This window comes from Camarhynchus parvulus, chromosome 4 (assembly GCF_901933205.1).
Source record: "Camarhynchus parvulus chromosome 4, STF_HiC, whole genome shotgun sequence".
Taxonomy (NCBI): Eukaryota; Metazoa; Chordata; class Aves; order Passeriformes; family Thraupidae; genus Camarhynchus; species Camarhynchus parvulus.
In genome coordinates, this window is record NC_044574.1 from 19,018,409 (window position 1) to 19,031,694 (window position 13,286).

Consider the following 13,286-nt stretch of genomic DNA (forward strand, 5'->3'; position numbering starts at 1 on the left):
GTGAATTGAAATGTGCAGAGGGGTTGAAACAAAGACAGTAGCTCTGCTCAAAAGCAGGGAGCTAATCTATAGGGATGTTGTTTGTAGAGTATTGCTTTAAGGCAATCAGTTCTCTGCTCAGAGACTCACAGACCCTCTGTCAAATAGGATGATCCTGGGTCTTCAGGGGAGAAGAGCAACTACACAGGCTGTATGGGGGAGTTGGGATATACACCTCCTCACACTGTTATCTAGGGAAAATCAGAGGCACGGGTGTGCTCGGGAGGTAGGTAGGCAGATCCTGAAAATACAAGGATGTAACTTTGCCAAGCTGCAAAGCTGTTTGGGTTTTCTAGTTACCTTTTCTGCATTACAGATATGTCTATGCAGTGATGCATACCGCAGAGAAAAATATAAATTCAGTTTGTGTCCAGTAGACCTCAAAATTTAAAATGTATAAAAACAAATCTCACAGCAAGAATTCTGGTTTCATTGTTTCCTTTAAAATTAAAAGCAAGCCAGAGAAGTGAACTGTATACTAACAACAACAAAGTAAAACATGAAGGGAATTTATGTTTGGTTGGAAAAATAAATTTTTATTTCATTGTTTAAGCTGAAAAGAAAATCTGTCTTCATGTCATTTATTCAGTTCTTCTGTGCGGGCTGCCAGTATTTTAGAAGACATATTTCTCAAGTCTTGAAAAATAACTTTAAAATTGGCTGAATGTTGTCACTGCCCTGTCAGGAGAGTGCCGTTTAGCTCAGCTATATAAATGATAATAGTTACGTATTTGTACATTTCTAGGATTACAGAAATTAAATTGGAATGTATGAAATCATTCCACCATCAGTAGCTGTAGAGTCCAGGACAGATCCATTGCGTGAACAGGGGAATTTCTTGTCACATCATTTAATGATCAAATTCTTGTCCTAGGGAGCCTCCAACACTCTTGTAGGACAATAGTAGGAAAGGGTTCTTTTCCCTATCCAGGAAACATAAAGGGGAAAGCTATGCCCGCCTATAAAATGAACTTGGCGTGTTATAGAGATATTCATGAACACTGGCGGTAAAAGCACAGTCTCTTATGTCTCTGTTTATTTTTAGGCAAAAAGGTGTTAAACTAAGCCTGTCTTTTTGCTGTTTTGGTTTTGCATTGTGGGTTTTTGGGGGTTTTTTCCCCCCATCTTTGTCATCATTTTAGCTTGTGGTTGCACTTCCTCACCAGGATTAGCAGATGTACATTGCTGGGTGCAGCCTTCCTTTTTTCAGATCTTTTACCTGACCATTTGGTCATTTGAGGGTGGTTTTGGTAATGAAAATGTATCTGCCATGTGTTAATTTGGTGTCTTATGTAAATAAAGACTTTCGTGGAAAGTTTTAGCCTAGTGTAAAGAGTATTCTTCCTCTCAAGGATGGTGTTGAAACACTGAAAGAACTACAGCTGTCTCAAAACACTTTATGGTGAAAAAACCTTGAGTGTATTGCAGGCTATTTATGGATCAAGCTTGGCTGCATTCCATAGGAGAGATTTTTCCTGTAATTCTGTACTGGCATGTATGAAAATGTTGTCATCCTTTTTGTAAAAAGTCCTGAAGGAAAAACAGATTTTTGAGGAATTGTCATGGTGGAAAGCATTCACTTATTTGTCAGCACAGATGTGGCTGTTAATTTCTGTATGTTTACAGTAACTGCTTGTTGATGGCACTGCTGGTCAGTTCTATGGCAAAGATCTTCTGTTTCTTTACATTCTTGTGATGTCTGAACTTTCCAGGAGTGATTCTGAGAGCAAATGTGACTTCAACAAAGTAACTTAGTGTTCAAATTTAAAAAAACCTTTGCTGTTGTGGGAAAAGCTGTTGCAAGGAGTGATGTTATCTAGGAGATTACAAAGAAAAGATGTAAAATTCTAATACAACTTCAAGAATTGTGAAATTGGGATAGTATCTTACTGTAAAATTATGTCTAAACACTTTTGTTTTAAATTAGCAACTACTTCTTTTTTTCAGGAAATTTGGAGAGCGACCTCAACCGAAACGGCTCACAAGGTAAGCATTACAGAAACTCAGTATTTAACAATTTTCCGAAGTTACCCCTTGCATTCTCAGAAAAATTAGGTTAAAAATGTGTGGGTTGCTGACCCTAGAATTTTAAATATCAAACCTTTTCAGTTATGTATGCAATCAGCAGAAGTACAATTTTTAACACACTGGCTTATTTTTAATATGAAACTCAAAATCCATTTTTAGAAATGGTGTTGACTTCATGTATCAGTATTGTAGGTTATATTGTAGGATGTGGATCTGCTTGTTTTTAAATCCTCAGGAATGAGCTGATTTGTTTCTGGAGTCAAAGTGAGGTCATGCAACACTTTCTGCTGCCAGAATTGAACACGGTGTTGTCAATGAGTGATCTGAACCAATTTTTGGTGAACCCCAAATAATCAGAGAGTATCAAATAGAGCTATCAAGTCAATCCATTCTGGAAAGTGTTTAGGGTGCCTGGAGTACAGTGCTTGATTTGCTCCTGGCCTGCCAGGGATGTATTTACACCACAAACTGTTAAGAAGTCACCTTCTTTTTTTGAACTGCTTTAACACAGTCTATGCAAATATTTATTATTCTGTGCCACCAACTGTGCCAATAATAATTAGCTCCTGGCTTTAAAATCTACTATTTCCTTGAAAGCAGAAAAGGATGTGCCATTTGTTTTTATAGTTTTGTGTGGTGATAGAGGAAGCCTCTTGTCACCCTGACAGCCTCTGTTTTGAATGAAATGATACCTTATCATTAGCACATGATGGAGGGGGGGGGAATATTTACATTTTTGTGTTGTGAATATCTGTCTCACTGCCTTTTTGGATAAGTTTTAGGTTAGCTTGTCATCATTAAACTTCATTTCAATGCAAAATTGACCCATACTGACTTACAAGTATTTGAAGAAACATGATGGTTACTTGTTGGCGTGGCAGTCTTCAGGGATATTTGAGGATGCTGTTTTAAGTAATGAACTGCTTTCCATCTTAAGTAGTAGCATCTATACTATAACCCTGAAGTTATTAATAGAATTTACCTTCCTTCATTTAAAAAAAAATGAACAAAAATAGAATGTATCTTCTATGTTTCAACAAGAGCAACAGAAAAAGAAATTACTATGCAATGAGAGCTTTTAAATAAGTTTTCTATTTACTGTAGTTACTCTAAATTTCATGTGCAGGATTTTAGCTACTAGGTATGCTTGTTGCTCTTTCCTGAATACAGGGTGGGTATTTGAGAAGTGCCAGCCATCCTTCAAAACTGCAGCTTGAAAACCTTTCCTGTGATGATAGAGGTTGGAAACAAACAACCTAACTTTCCTCTGAAGAGTAAACTGCTGAAACAGAACAACTGTCACCCATTTTTTTTAGGTTGACTTGTTTATGCAATGCTGAAAATGTGTCTGTAAACCCTTAAAAGCATTTAGTTCAATTATTGGAAAATTGCTGTGGGTTTTTTGTTTAAAGGCTGTCTGGTTTGACTGATAATCTCCAGCAGAACAGCACTACTCTGTTCATAGTATGCTAGTTAGTTTTAGATGTAAACTGTAGTAATACTACCTTCATGAAGAATTTTAGCATTGAATGATGAAAAATGTCACATAAGGTATCAGTGGGAGGGGTTGTAGGGGGAACATCACTTATTCTCACAGGAGCTTGGATTGTACAAATCCACTGTAGAAACAGACCAATAGAAAACACAAGTTTTCTTCCTCATACAATGCTAAATAAAAATTAGATAGCATCGAGCAGTTTTCTGTGTGAGTTGCTGGGTTTGATAGTAGTCAAGTTTAATAGTAGTCATGTCAAAGTTTTTAGTACAACAGATGTTCTTAACTTAGTATGATAGTACTCTTAATAGAATATTTCAATTTGTCAGATTAAAAGTTTTTAAACAACTTAAATGCAGCTAATATATATCATAATGAAGTGTATAATAATAATAACTTCACAGTAAATTATGTTTTGGGGTTTAAAATATAGTCTTAAAAATGGCTGTAAATTACTAGGGCTGTGGGCTTTGAAACAGTTCTTCCAGCTGTACTTTCATGGATAAACATCAGTTTTACCAATGTCAAATGTAAATAGATCAAGTTAGTCCAAATTTAAAAGAGCAATTCAAGTCTATTCTCTGTTCTTATATGCTGGTATTTACACAGAAAATCGGCTCACTAATCACTAGACATTAATCACGTCCTGTGCAGGCGTGACAAACACAAAAATTTGCAAAACATCATTAGCAAAGCTGAGTTGTCGTTGGCCAACCCAGCCCTGGCTCAATCTACTTGCTTTTCTCTATGAAACTGTGTGGGGATTTCTTTTGGAAAAGGTCTGGTCAATAAAATACTGCTTTCTATCTTCCATGATTTTTTTCACTGGAAATGTTTGGTTTTCCAGATCTGTCCTAAGGGAATTCAATAGTTGGTGCAGTTCACAGAAAAAAAGACAAAAATCCAAACGACCAAATGAAAAAACCTTCTTGTATAGGGTTTTATCTTTTCATATAAATTCCTGATAAATTCATAATTTATTTCTCTGGTAGATGACTTTGAAGATGAGTGCATTGGTGGGCATTCAGCCCACAAAAGCTCCTTCAGGAACTGGTGTTCCTGCCAAGCACTCCAGCACAGCTGATCCCTAGGGTGTTGAATTTGGCATGCTGCTTAATGAACAGTTAGATTAATACAGAAGAGTGACTGGCTGTTATTGTTCTCTTGCTTCTCTCAAGGAATTGTTGTTGGTGTGTTTGAGGTAATTACAGCATTTATATAACATCTGTAATTACAGTGATGATGAACAATAAAACATTTTTTAATTTTTTTACCTGATTGTATGCAGAAAGTAGATCTTTTCTCTAGAAAACTAGGTGAAGCAATATGCTGAAGAATTTAATTTTTTCTTAGTATCTTCAAAACCAAAAGAAAACTTGTATAGAAATATTGCACTGAGTTGGTTAAAAGCGTAGACAATTTGTCCTTATCATGAGATACTAAATAGGTAATGAAGAAAATATTTAACTAATAAAATGTGTTCTAATTTGTGGCAGGGTGTTTAGTGAAATAGGACTTGAAACATGGTGTAATTACTGGCATTGGTATGATTTTACATCAGAAGAATTTTTTTTTCTGGAAAATGCAGTAATTGTAAATGATCACAGACCCCATATTGCTAGTTTTGTGCGGGATAGTTACTTCTTTTTCCTGTGTAATTGTCTTAAACAGTGAACAAACACATCTCGACCTGGTAATGATGGCCTTTTTGGAATTTCAGGTCCTGGGGTTTTTTTCCCTAGTTGTCTTCATTTTGTTGTAAACAAAACCAAAAGAACTTCCAGAGCTTATATTGTGGTTTGATTTTTAGGGAAGCAATGCGAAATTACCTGAAGGAGCGAGGTGACCAAACAGTGCTAATACTCCATGCGAAAGTTGCGCAGAAATCATATGGAAACGAAAAAAGGTAACTTTTTATGCTGTACTGAGTCTGTCTACAGCTGGCAGCTAAGGAAACTACGCTGTGTAGTTGGGTGCACAGTTCTTTACAGGATTCCTCAGATTGCACTGTAGTCTGAAGAAACATAAAATGCTTCCTCCTAAATCATTTAACTGTTTTACAGGTACTGCAAACCTATAGCATTCAATAAAGCGATGCCAGTTTCTACCAAGAGGTTCCCTATCTGTGGGCTAAGCTTTTCTTCCATTGCTTAAAATTGTTCTCATTTTAAACCTTCCATTTTAATGGTGGAGTAAATGAGGTGATCAGCAGTGAATACTTGTAGAGGAGTTTTTTTCTGAATAATTTCACATTAATATGAAAGGGAAATTGCTAGCCTCAGTAAGATAAGTTTCTGAATCACGTCTGTAATAAGTTTAACAAGAATGGTAGGTCAATCATGACTGTATTTATGATAAACATTTCCTTGCAAAAATCAATACAGTACATGTTATAGGTACTTTTCTAAGGGACAGAATCTGCAGGAATACGTGAGAATGAATGCTTTTTAGGCAAAGGTGGTTTTCCTGCAGTCTTCTCTTGCAGTCTTCAGTGTATGATGGTTTTTTTGCATGACTAATAGGATGCTCCTTCATATGTGGGTTTATTGACCTAACAGTTGCATTTATTCATGCAGGTTATCTCTGATTCATCTGTTTAAGAATGGAAGTATGTCAAATGAGTGTAGAAAACTTGAGTTTTATAAAAGAAGATCAGGAATGAAACTAACTGGTTGTTGGTTATCAAATAGTATGGTACTGAAATGATTGCTGTTGTGCTATGGGTATGAAATGAAGGTGTGGAATCAGTCACCAAACCAGTCCAGTTGGAAGGGACCATGGGGGGACATCTGGTCCAACCTAGAGCACATGGCACAGGATTGCATCCAGATGGTTCTTGAATGTGTCCAGTCAGGGAGACTCCATGACCTCTCTGATTAACCTGTTCCATGTGCAGTCACCTGCACAGTAAAAAATTCATCCTTGTGTTCAAGTGGAACTTCAGTGCATCAGTTTCTGCCTGTTCTCTCTTATGTTATACATACTAAGGTTTCATTTTTTCAGTTTAAATATTTTAGTTGTTCTTAAGCTGTAACATACCGTGTAGACTGTCTCTAGTACTGTTCTGCTAGTTCCCAGACTGTCAGCATCAGTAATGATGTCCTATTGTTATCAGCTTAAAGGAAAGTGCCAGTTATTAAATCCTTGGATCCATGTGTGCCCTAAGGTACATAGTAAAACTGAATGATGAATTATTATATTCCTGTTTCTTCTTTTCTTTTTCTCTTGAGTTTTTAAATTGTTTCCATTTTATTTATTGCAAACTGTGGCCTTTGTTTCTTCATATTTCTGGAGTAAGCAAAATTAGTAAAGTGAGTTGCTTTGCATACATCTTATTGAGAAACTTATTTTATATCCATTTTTGTAGACAAATTTCCTGTTTTCCATGGGATTTCATTGTGGCGTAGATATCATCTGGTTAATTTTTGGACCTTAAAGAATAACTTACTTTGCATTACTTTTGTATTGAGGAATTCAAGTTACAAAAGGAATTATTTCTTAAATTTGACATCTCTTTCAAGTAAATATAGAACTTAAACCTAGACAAACTTCCACCTCTTGTTCCAGTCTTTATTTAGGTCTTACTTGTTGCGAAGTCATGGAAAATGCTTGCCATTAGCAAACTTTGCACATCCTAATTAAAAGGTTAGCACAATAACTACTTTTCAGTGTTTTGATGAGGGTTACCAGGTGGTGAAAATACTCTGTTGAGTGCTTACTGTAGATGGTGCAGATCTCCTGTAGCTTAGCCAGTTTTAAATAGGCATCACAATAACTCTATTCCAGGTGCATGGATGCAGACTTTGTAGGTTAATTTGAGAGTTTTTGGTACTTCCAAGTAACAGGAATGAAAGCAGTTGACTTTTTTGAGTCGACCCTTCATACGAGCCTTGCACTTCACAAAGGTAATGGTTTTTAGCTTAGCAAAGAAGCCAGGAGGTAAGAAGCTCAGGTTGAGCTTTAGTTGAATTTAAGACTTTGTGCCTGATGTTTACTGTTGGATGACTGTCACCTTTCAAAGGCATTCAGCTGATAGAGACTCAAGAGCTGTTTAGTCCGGATGAGTGTGGGTATTTGTTTGCACTTGTAGTGTTTTCCATATTTACCATTGACTGAGACTTCTCTCTTCAAAGTCTGAGCAGTGTGAACATTCAGCAGTTTAAAGGACTGAAGTGTTTTGGATTCCAAGGCATAGTTTATCTAAAAACTGGGAGCCAGATAGGGATTTTGATTGTGCTGTTTGCAGTTAAACATGATCAGTGCTGATTAGCATGAGAACACTGTAGCTGCATCTTGTTTTACAGCTGTTAGTGAAGGAGCTCCTGTAATTTCTGATCAAGTACTTCCTTTCTCTGAACTGAGTGTGCCTGTTCTCTGGATAAAATTTGTTATTGAGCGCATAACTTTTTCTAGGGCTTACCCCATGGCTCCGCTGCTTTGTCCTTAGCACTGTAGTACCTAATGATTTTTCATTTGTTTGTTGTCACATTGAGTCCTTTAGTGGACGTTGTTAGTTCTTTAATCTCCTGTGAAGAATGATTACTGAGCAGTTTCATACTCAGAACAATGTCGGTAATTGACAAACACTTGGAATTTACCACCAGATACAAAGGAGGATATAAAGTAACTAGCCAGTACAAGCATCTGAATTCTCCTGAAGGCAAAGGCTTCTATAAGATGAACACAGAGATGACTTGGATGATTTGAAAAAGCAAACCTTCGTGACAGAAGCCTGTGGTTTGAGGAGAGCATTGAGTCCATCAGAACTAGGTGGAAATTACACGAGCAGATCTTATTTCCCTTTAAGCCCTTGCTTCCTTGCAAGTTCAGTTGGAGTAGCTTCCCTACTTGAAGTACCACATTTTCTCTGTATTGGTTGGCTTGAATTGACTGAAGGAATACTGTTCTCTCCTTTGATGTTTATCTGATTTAATACAGTGTTTTCAAAGTTCAAACCTGGTTCACATTTTCTGTATTGGACAGAATATTCATAGCAAATTTTTTCTGTACATGAGTTCGTGGAATGGTAAATACGAAGTTAAAAAGACCCAAGACTGTAGCTGTCTCTGCCTGAAAGCTGAGAAAGAGGTAGATACATAAGAAGGAAAACCCAGTCAGATTGTGAGTGTCCAGACTCTTTCTTCATGTTTGTAGTTTTAACCAAACTTAAAATTTTATCAGCTGTAAAAGTTTGTTTGTTCAGTAACTTTTCAATGATGTTACTCTGCATTCTAATTTTAAGAGTGCTTTTTGTTGGGGTTTTGTTTTCTCTTCATCAGTGGGTTACACCTTGTTTCTTACAGGTCTTTATTGCCATCTAGTGGCTGTAGTTATTCAAAGGACTTGGTTTAAAATAAAGCTGAAATGAGAAAGGTATGAAAAAAAGTAGGAATTTTCTTGTGTTCTAACCAGTAAGATAAATACAAAAGAGTACATAAGGAAAGAAGTTAAATGTGTCATATTCTTTTTGGTGTAATATTATTTGGAATAGAAGGGATTTGTTGGATTTTTGTTTTGATTTTGCTTGGTGGAGGTTTTTTTGCCAAAGCATTGCCCTGTTAATAAAGGTTGACACTCATTTTTAATCCGTGCATAACTTCTTCATCAGGAATAGTTTACAGATGATGACCACAGTACTTTTGAAAGAGGTTCATAAATCTTTCAGCTGTACACCTATTGGTATAACACCTGCTTTGCTGTGTTGTAAATAGAACAAATCTAAGTGAAAAGTTTTGACCGCACATTTATAGTCAAGAAAGAAAGTTTGAGGAGTTTTTTGCCTGCAGACAGTAAATTTTTATTCATTTTCATAGCCACTAAGAATTTTTAAATAGCAGTAAGACTTAAAATTTGGTGATTTGTTTCTCTGACAGAAAATATACATTATTTGTGTCCATTAACCAAAAATACTGCAAATACTTGCATTTATTTATATGTATTCTTAATATGTATATTTAATTTTATGGTACTATTAACAGCACTTTGGTTTAATCTATTAGGAATTTTGTAATTTAAAAAAACAATTTATATCTGTGATCATGCTGGAAAAAAATAATGCTGAATAGGTGAGATAAATAGGAGTTTTACTAGGTTTTCATACTAAAGCTAGCATTAAATGATGTTTAATAGAAATAAGAATCATTTAGGATGAAAAAGACCTTTCAGATCATCAAGTCCAACCGGTTACCTGGCACTGACCTCTCTTGCCCAGGACTCCCACAGACACTTGAGAAACTGAATAATTGTGTCCTCTGGTCATTTTCCATGACTTGGAGCCCACAGTTCAGTTTACTCCCCTGCCCTGTCATCTGCCCACCAGCACAACTGGCTGCTGCCCCAGCGTGGAGCCTGCTCCCCCTGCCTGGAATTCAGATGTCCCAAGCCCAATTTAAAAAAACAGAAGAAGAAAAAAAAAAAGGCCAGAAAACCCTCACCTGTAAGGTAGGAGTCATTGTTGGGTTGTAGAAGTGCCAAGTTATAACACTACTCTCCAAACTGACTGAATAAAATACTTAGAAACTTTTTCAACTTCCCCTCTCTTACATGCCTCCTTAGCTACCTCACAACTGGATGTATTCATTCCACTTTATCTTTGATCATAGTGAAATGATGATAAGAACACAGCAGCTTGTTTGCTAACTAAAACCAAACCTTTTCAGGATTTGGGCTTTAACAATTTGCAGACACTTCAAGACCAATGCATTGTATTATAATGCTGAATATAATTTTGAATATATTGCTGTAAATAGCATCTAGACTGATTAGAGTCAGTGCTGCTGAAAGCTAGGCCTTATTTTTTACACATACTGATGAAGATACAAAATTATCTATTCCAATTAAAAACTGGGGAGAGATTTATGTGTGGACAGAATAAACTCCCTTCTTACTTATGACAAAACTCTCTGCATTTAGGAATTGTAGTCAGCAGTTGTCCGTTAAATTAGTTTGTGGAGCTGTTCTGTGTGTATTAATTGCTCCATCATGTTAAGCACCTGCAAAAGACTATAATAACTTTTGAGGCCTTTTTTCCTTTCTTTCAGAATCTCTTTGCAAGGTATTTTATAAAGATACAGACTCTTACCTGGAATATATTGAACTGGAAAGATTCTCAGTGACAGTCCATCTACTGCTGATTTTCCTTGCCTTTTTTTTTTTTTGATTTGCATTTTAGAAAACCTTCAAGACAAATGAAGGGCATGCTTGTATAAACTCTAGTGCAAAGTGTGAATGTGGAAGCATTGGGTACACATCAGTTCATCAGTTTGTTTGGCTGGAAAACTGTGTGATTCCATGATGTCCTTTGTTTTCAGGTTCTTTTGTCCTCCTCCATGTGTGTATCTCATGGGCAGTGGATGGAAGAAAAAAAAAGAGCAAATGGAGCGGGATGGTTGCACTGAGCAGGAGTCACAACCTTGCGCCTTTATTGGGATAGGAAACAGTGACCAAGAAATGCAGCAGCTGAACTTGGAAGGAAAGGTAGAAAAACTGTAATAAACCACTAAGATAACTAACTGCAAAGGATATTATAGCTATGTGGTGCATATTTCAAGGAATGCCCTCTCTTATTTTTGGATCATTTTCTTTCTAGGTATGGCATAATGGTTTGAAAAAAATCCCTCAAAATATTTAGGACAATTGAATAGTTGGTTTTGGCTCCTAGGGTCATAGCAAGGCACTAATGTTTAATTTGTAGGTTGTTGATGCAGACTCAGTACACTGTTAGGTTATTTGCTAGGCATCAGTGGCTAACTAAAATATGGTTTCTGGCCCAAATTCTCTGTCCTGCTCCTTGGCTTGCATGAGTGGATAATCTTATCAAGGAAATAAGGAAATACCAAAACATCTGCTGCTAGAAGTAGTCTTTAAGTCCCTTTGCCAAAAAATACAATTGAAGTAGCATCTTAAAAATTTAGTAGGTTATTTTTACAGTGGTATAAATTGCTTACAAGATTTTTTTAAGGTATTTGTGATGACTTAAACAGTTGGAATAGAACTAGCAGCAAAAGTGTTCATTTTGCCTGGTTGTTTTATTAAGCAGTATTTTATAGCTACCTGGTATTTCCAGCACAGTCTACCAGAAATGCTGCATATATTCAAAATAAGAAAAGAATAAAGAATAGTTGAAGTTCTTTATGAGATTTTTTTAAAATTATGTTGTCACTTAGCATAAACACTTAGCCAAAAGTAACTTCCTTGTGTTTCAAAACCCAATCATTTCCCATCCTTTCAAGGAAAGTTCAGCTCAGTACATTTTCTGCACAGGTGGGCCCTTGTGCATGCCCAGTGCAGGGTCTGTACAGCCCTAATCAAATGTAATTTTTAGTAGTGCTCTTGACCCCTCACAGGTGGCTTTGACACAGTTATGGTCTCCAGTCATCTCTTCTAGTCTTGGTAAGGGTCTTTGGAATGATCATAGAGTAATGAGGTTGGGTGCAGCATTTCACAAAGCTAAACAGTTGTCATAAAAGAAATGCATAGGGAAGAGGTGGAAAAAGCAGGTCCTCGTCTGTTTTAGAAGCTATTGCATCTGTTTTCCTATTTTATTCATAGTTAAATATTCCTAGTTTCTTGAACTGGGCTGGCTTCAAAGAATAAACCACAGTGTGTTTTCACCTACAGAATTATTGCACTGCCAAAACATTATACATATCAGACTCAGACAAGAGAAAGCACTTCATGTTATCGGTAAAAATGTTCTATGGCAATAGTGATGACATCGGTGTGTTCCTCAGTAAACGGATCAAAGTCATCTCCAAACCCTCTAAAAAGAAACAGTCACTGAAAAATGCAGACTGTAAGTATTTCTCTGCTTTTTCTTTATTTAGCAATTAATTTTGTTTCATACTACTTTTTTGTTATGTGTTCTAAGCTCTGACTACAAGGGAAATGCATTGAAATTTTCAACTCCAGTTTTGTTGCTGTATTTTAGAACTGTGCACTTCAGTGTATTTTGAAATACTCCAATATAGATAGGTTACCATGTTGAGTTCTATGCAGTCATGGTTAATTATTTAGTAAATATAATAGGCCCACCCAAACCCCCATGTGTTTTGAGGAATGAATTCATGTAGACAAGTGTATAAAGAATGTTCTACTCAACTTTCTAAGCTTTTGGATCTCTTTAATTGCTATGATCTGGTGCTTAGAATGTTTTGATCAGCATCAAAGAGATTGCTTTCAGATTGTGATAAATGAGTAGCAGCATGTTATCCAAACTGCACTTTGTCACATCACAGCCACCTTCTTGCTGTCTCATACCATTTTCATGTTGTTCTTATTTTTGTTTTGCATGGTTCCTTTTAAGTAGTCATTTAAGAAATCTGTATGGTGATATTTCACCCAGATTTATTTGCTTACTATGTTTTTCAGCTAATGGTATCTCTGGTGCTAATGTATAATTTGGAACGTTTTTGCTTTTCCTCCACCTTTTTTTGCCTGCATACCACTGGAGCACCTCAAGAGATACCCTTCTTTTTTGTTTGTTTTTTCTCTCTCTCTTCACTAGTGCTTTAAAAGGCTCTTCCATCTGTGTTGGGCTGGAACCCATTCACCTATGGAATGTGGATCTCGGGGCCGCTAGCTTGGCACATGACTAAAGGCAATCTGTTGCTGTGCAGTTCACGCCCGTGGGCTCAGAGTATGCACTGTTGAATTTGTGTTCAGACAGATAGTTTTGGTGGACAGTGACTATGAACCAAGCATTCTTCAATAGTAAATATGAGCC

At 36.5% G+C, this 13,286-nt stretch overlaps 1 protein-coding gene across 3 annotated transcripts in view; it reads left to right on the forward strand.

The window, feature by feature from the left end:
- The window catches only part of RBPJ (recombination signal binding protein for immunoglobulin kappa J region), a 58,561-nt gene that overhangs the window by 30,194 nt on the left and 15,081 nt on the right, over positions 1-13,286 (forward strand). For 2 of the 3 annotated variants that reach the window (XM_030946802.1, XM_030946804.1), the window contains exons 2-5: positions 1,987-2,025; positions 5,373-5,468; positions 10,873-11,038; positions 12,182-12,356. In XM_030946802.1, the coding sequence (XP_030802662.1) occupies positions 1,987-2,025; positions 5,373-5,468; positions 10,873-11,038; positions 12,182-12,356 (476 nt within the window). Of the gene's footprint in view, positions 1-1,669; positions 1,691-1,986; positions 2,026-5,372; positions 5,469-10,872; positions 11,039-12,181; positions 12,357-13,286 lie in introns of those variants that run through there. The other variant, XM_030946803.1, reaches the window with a different exon arrangement.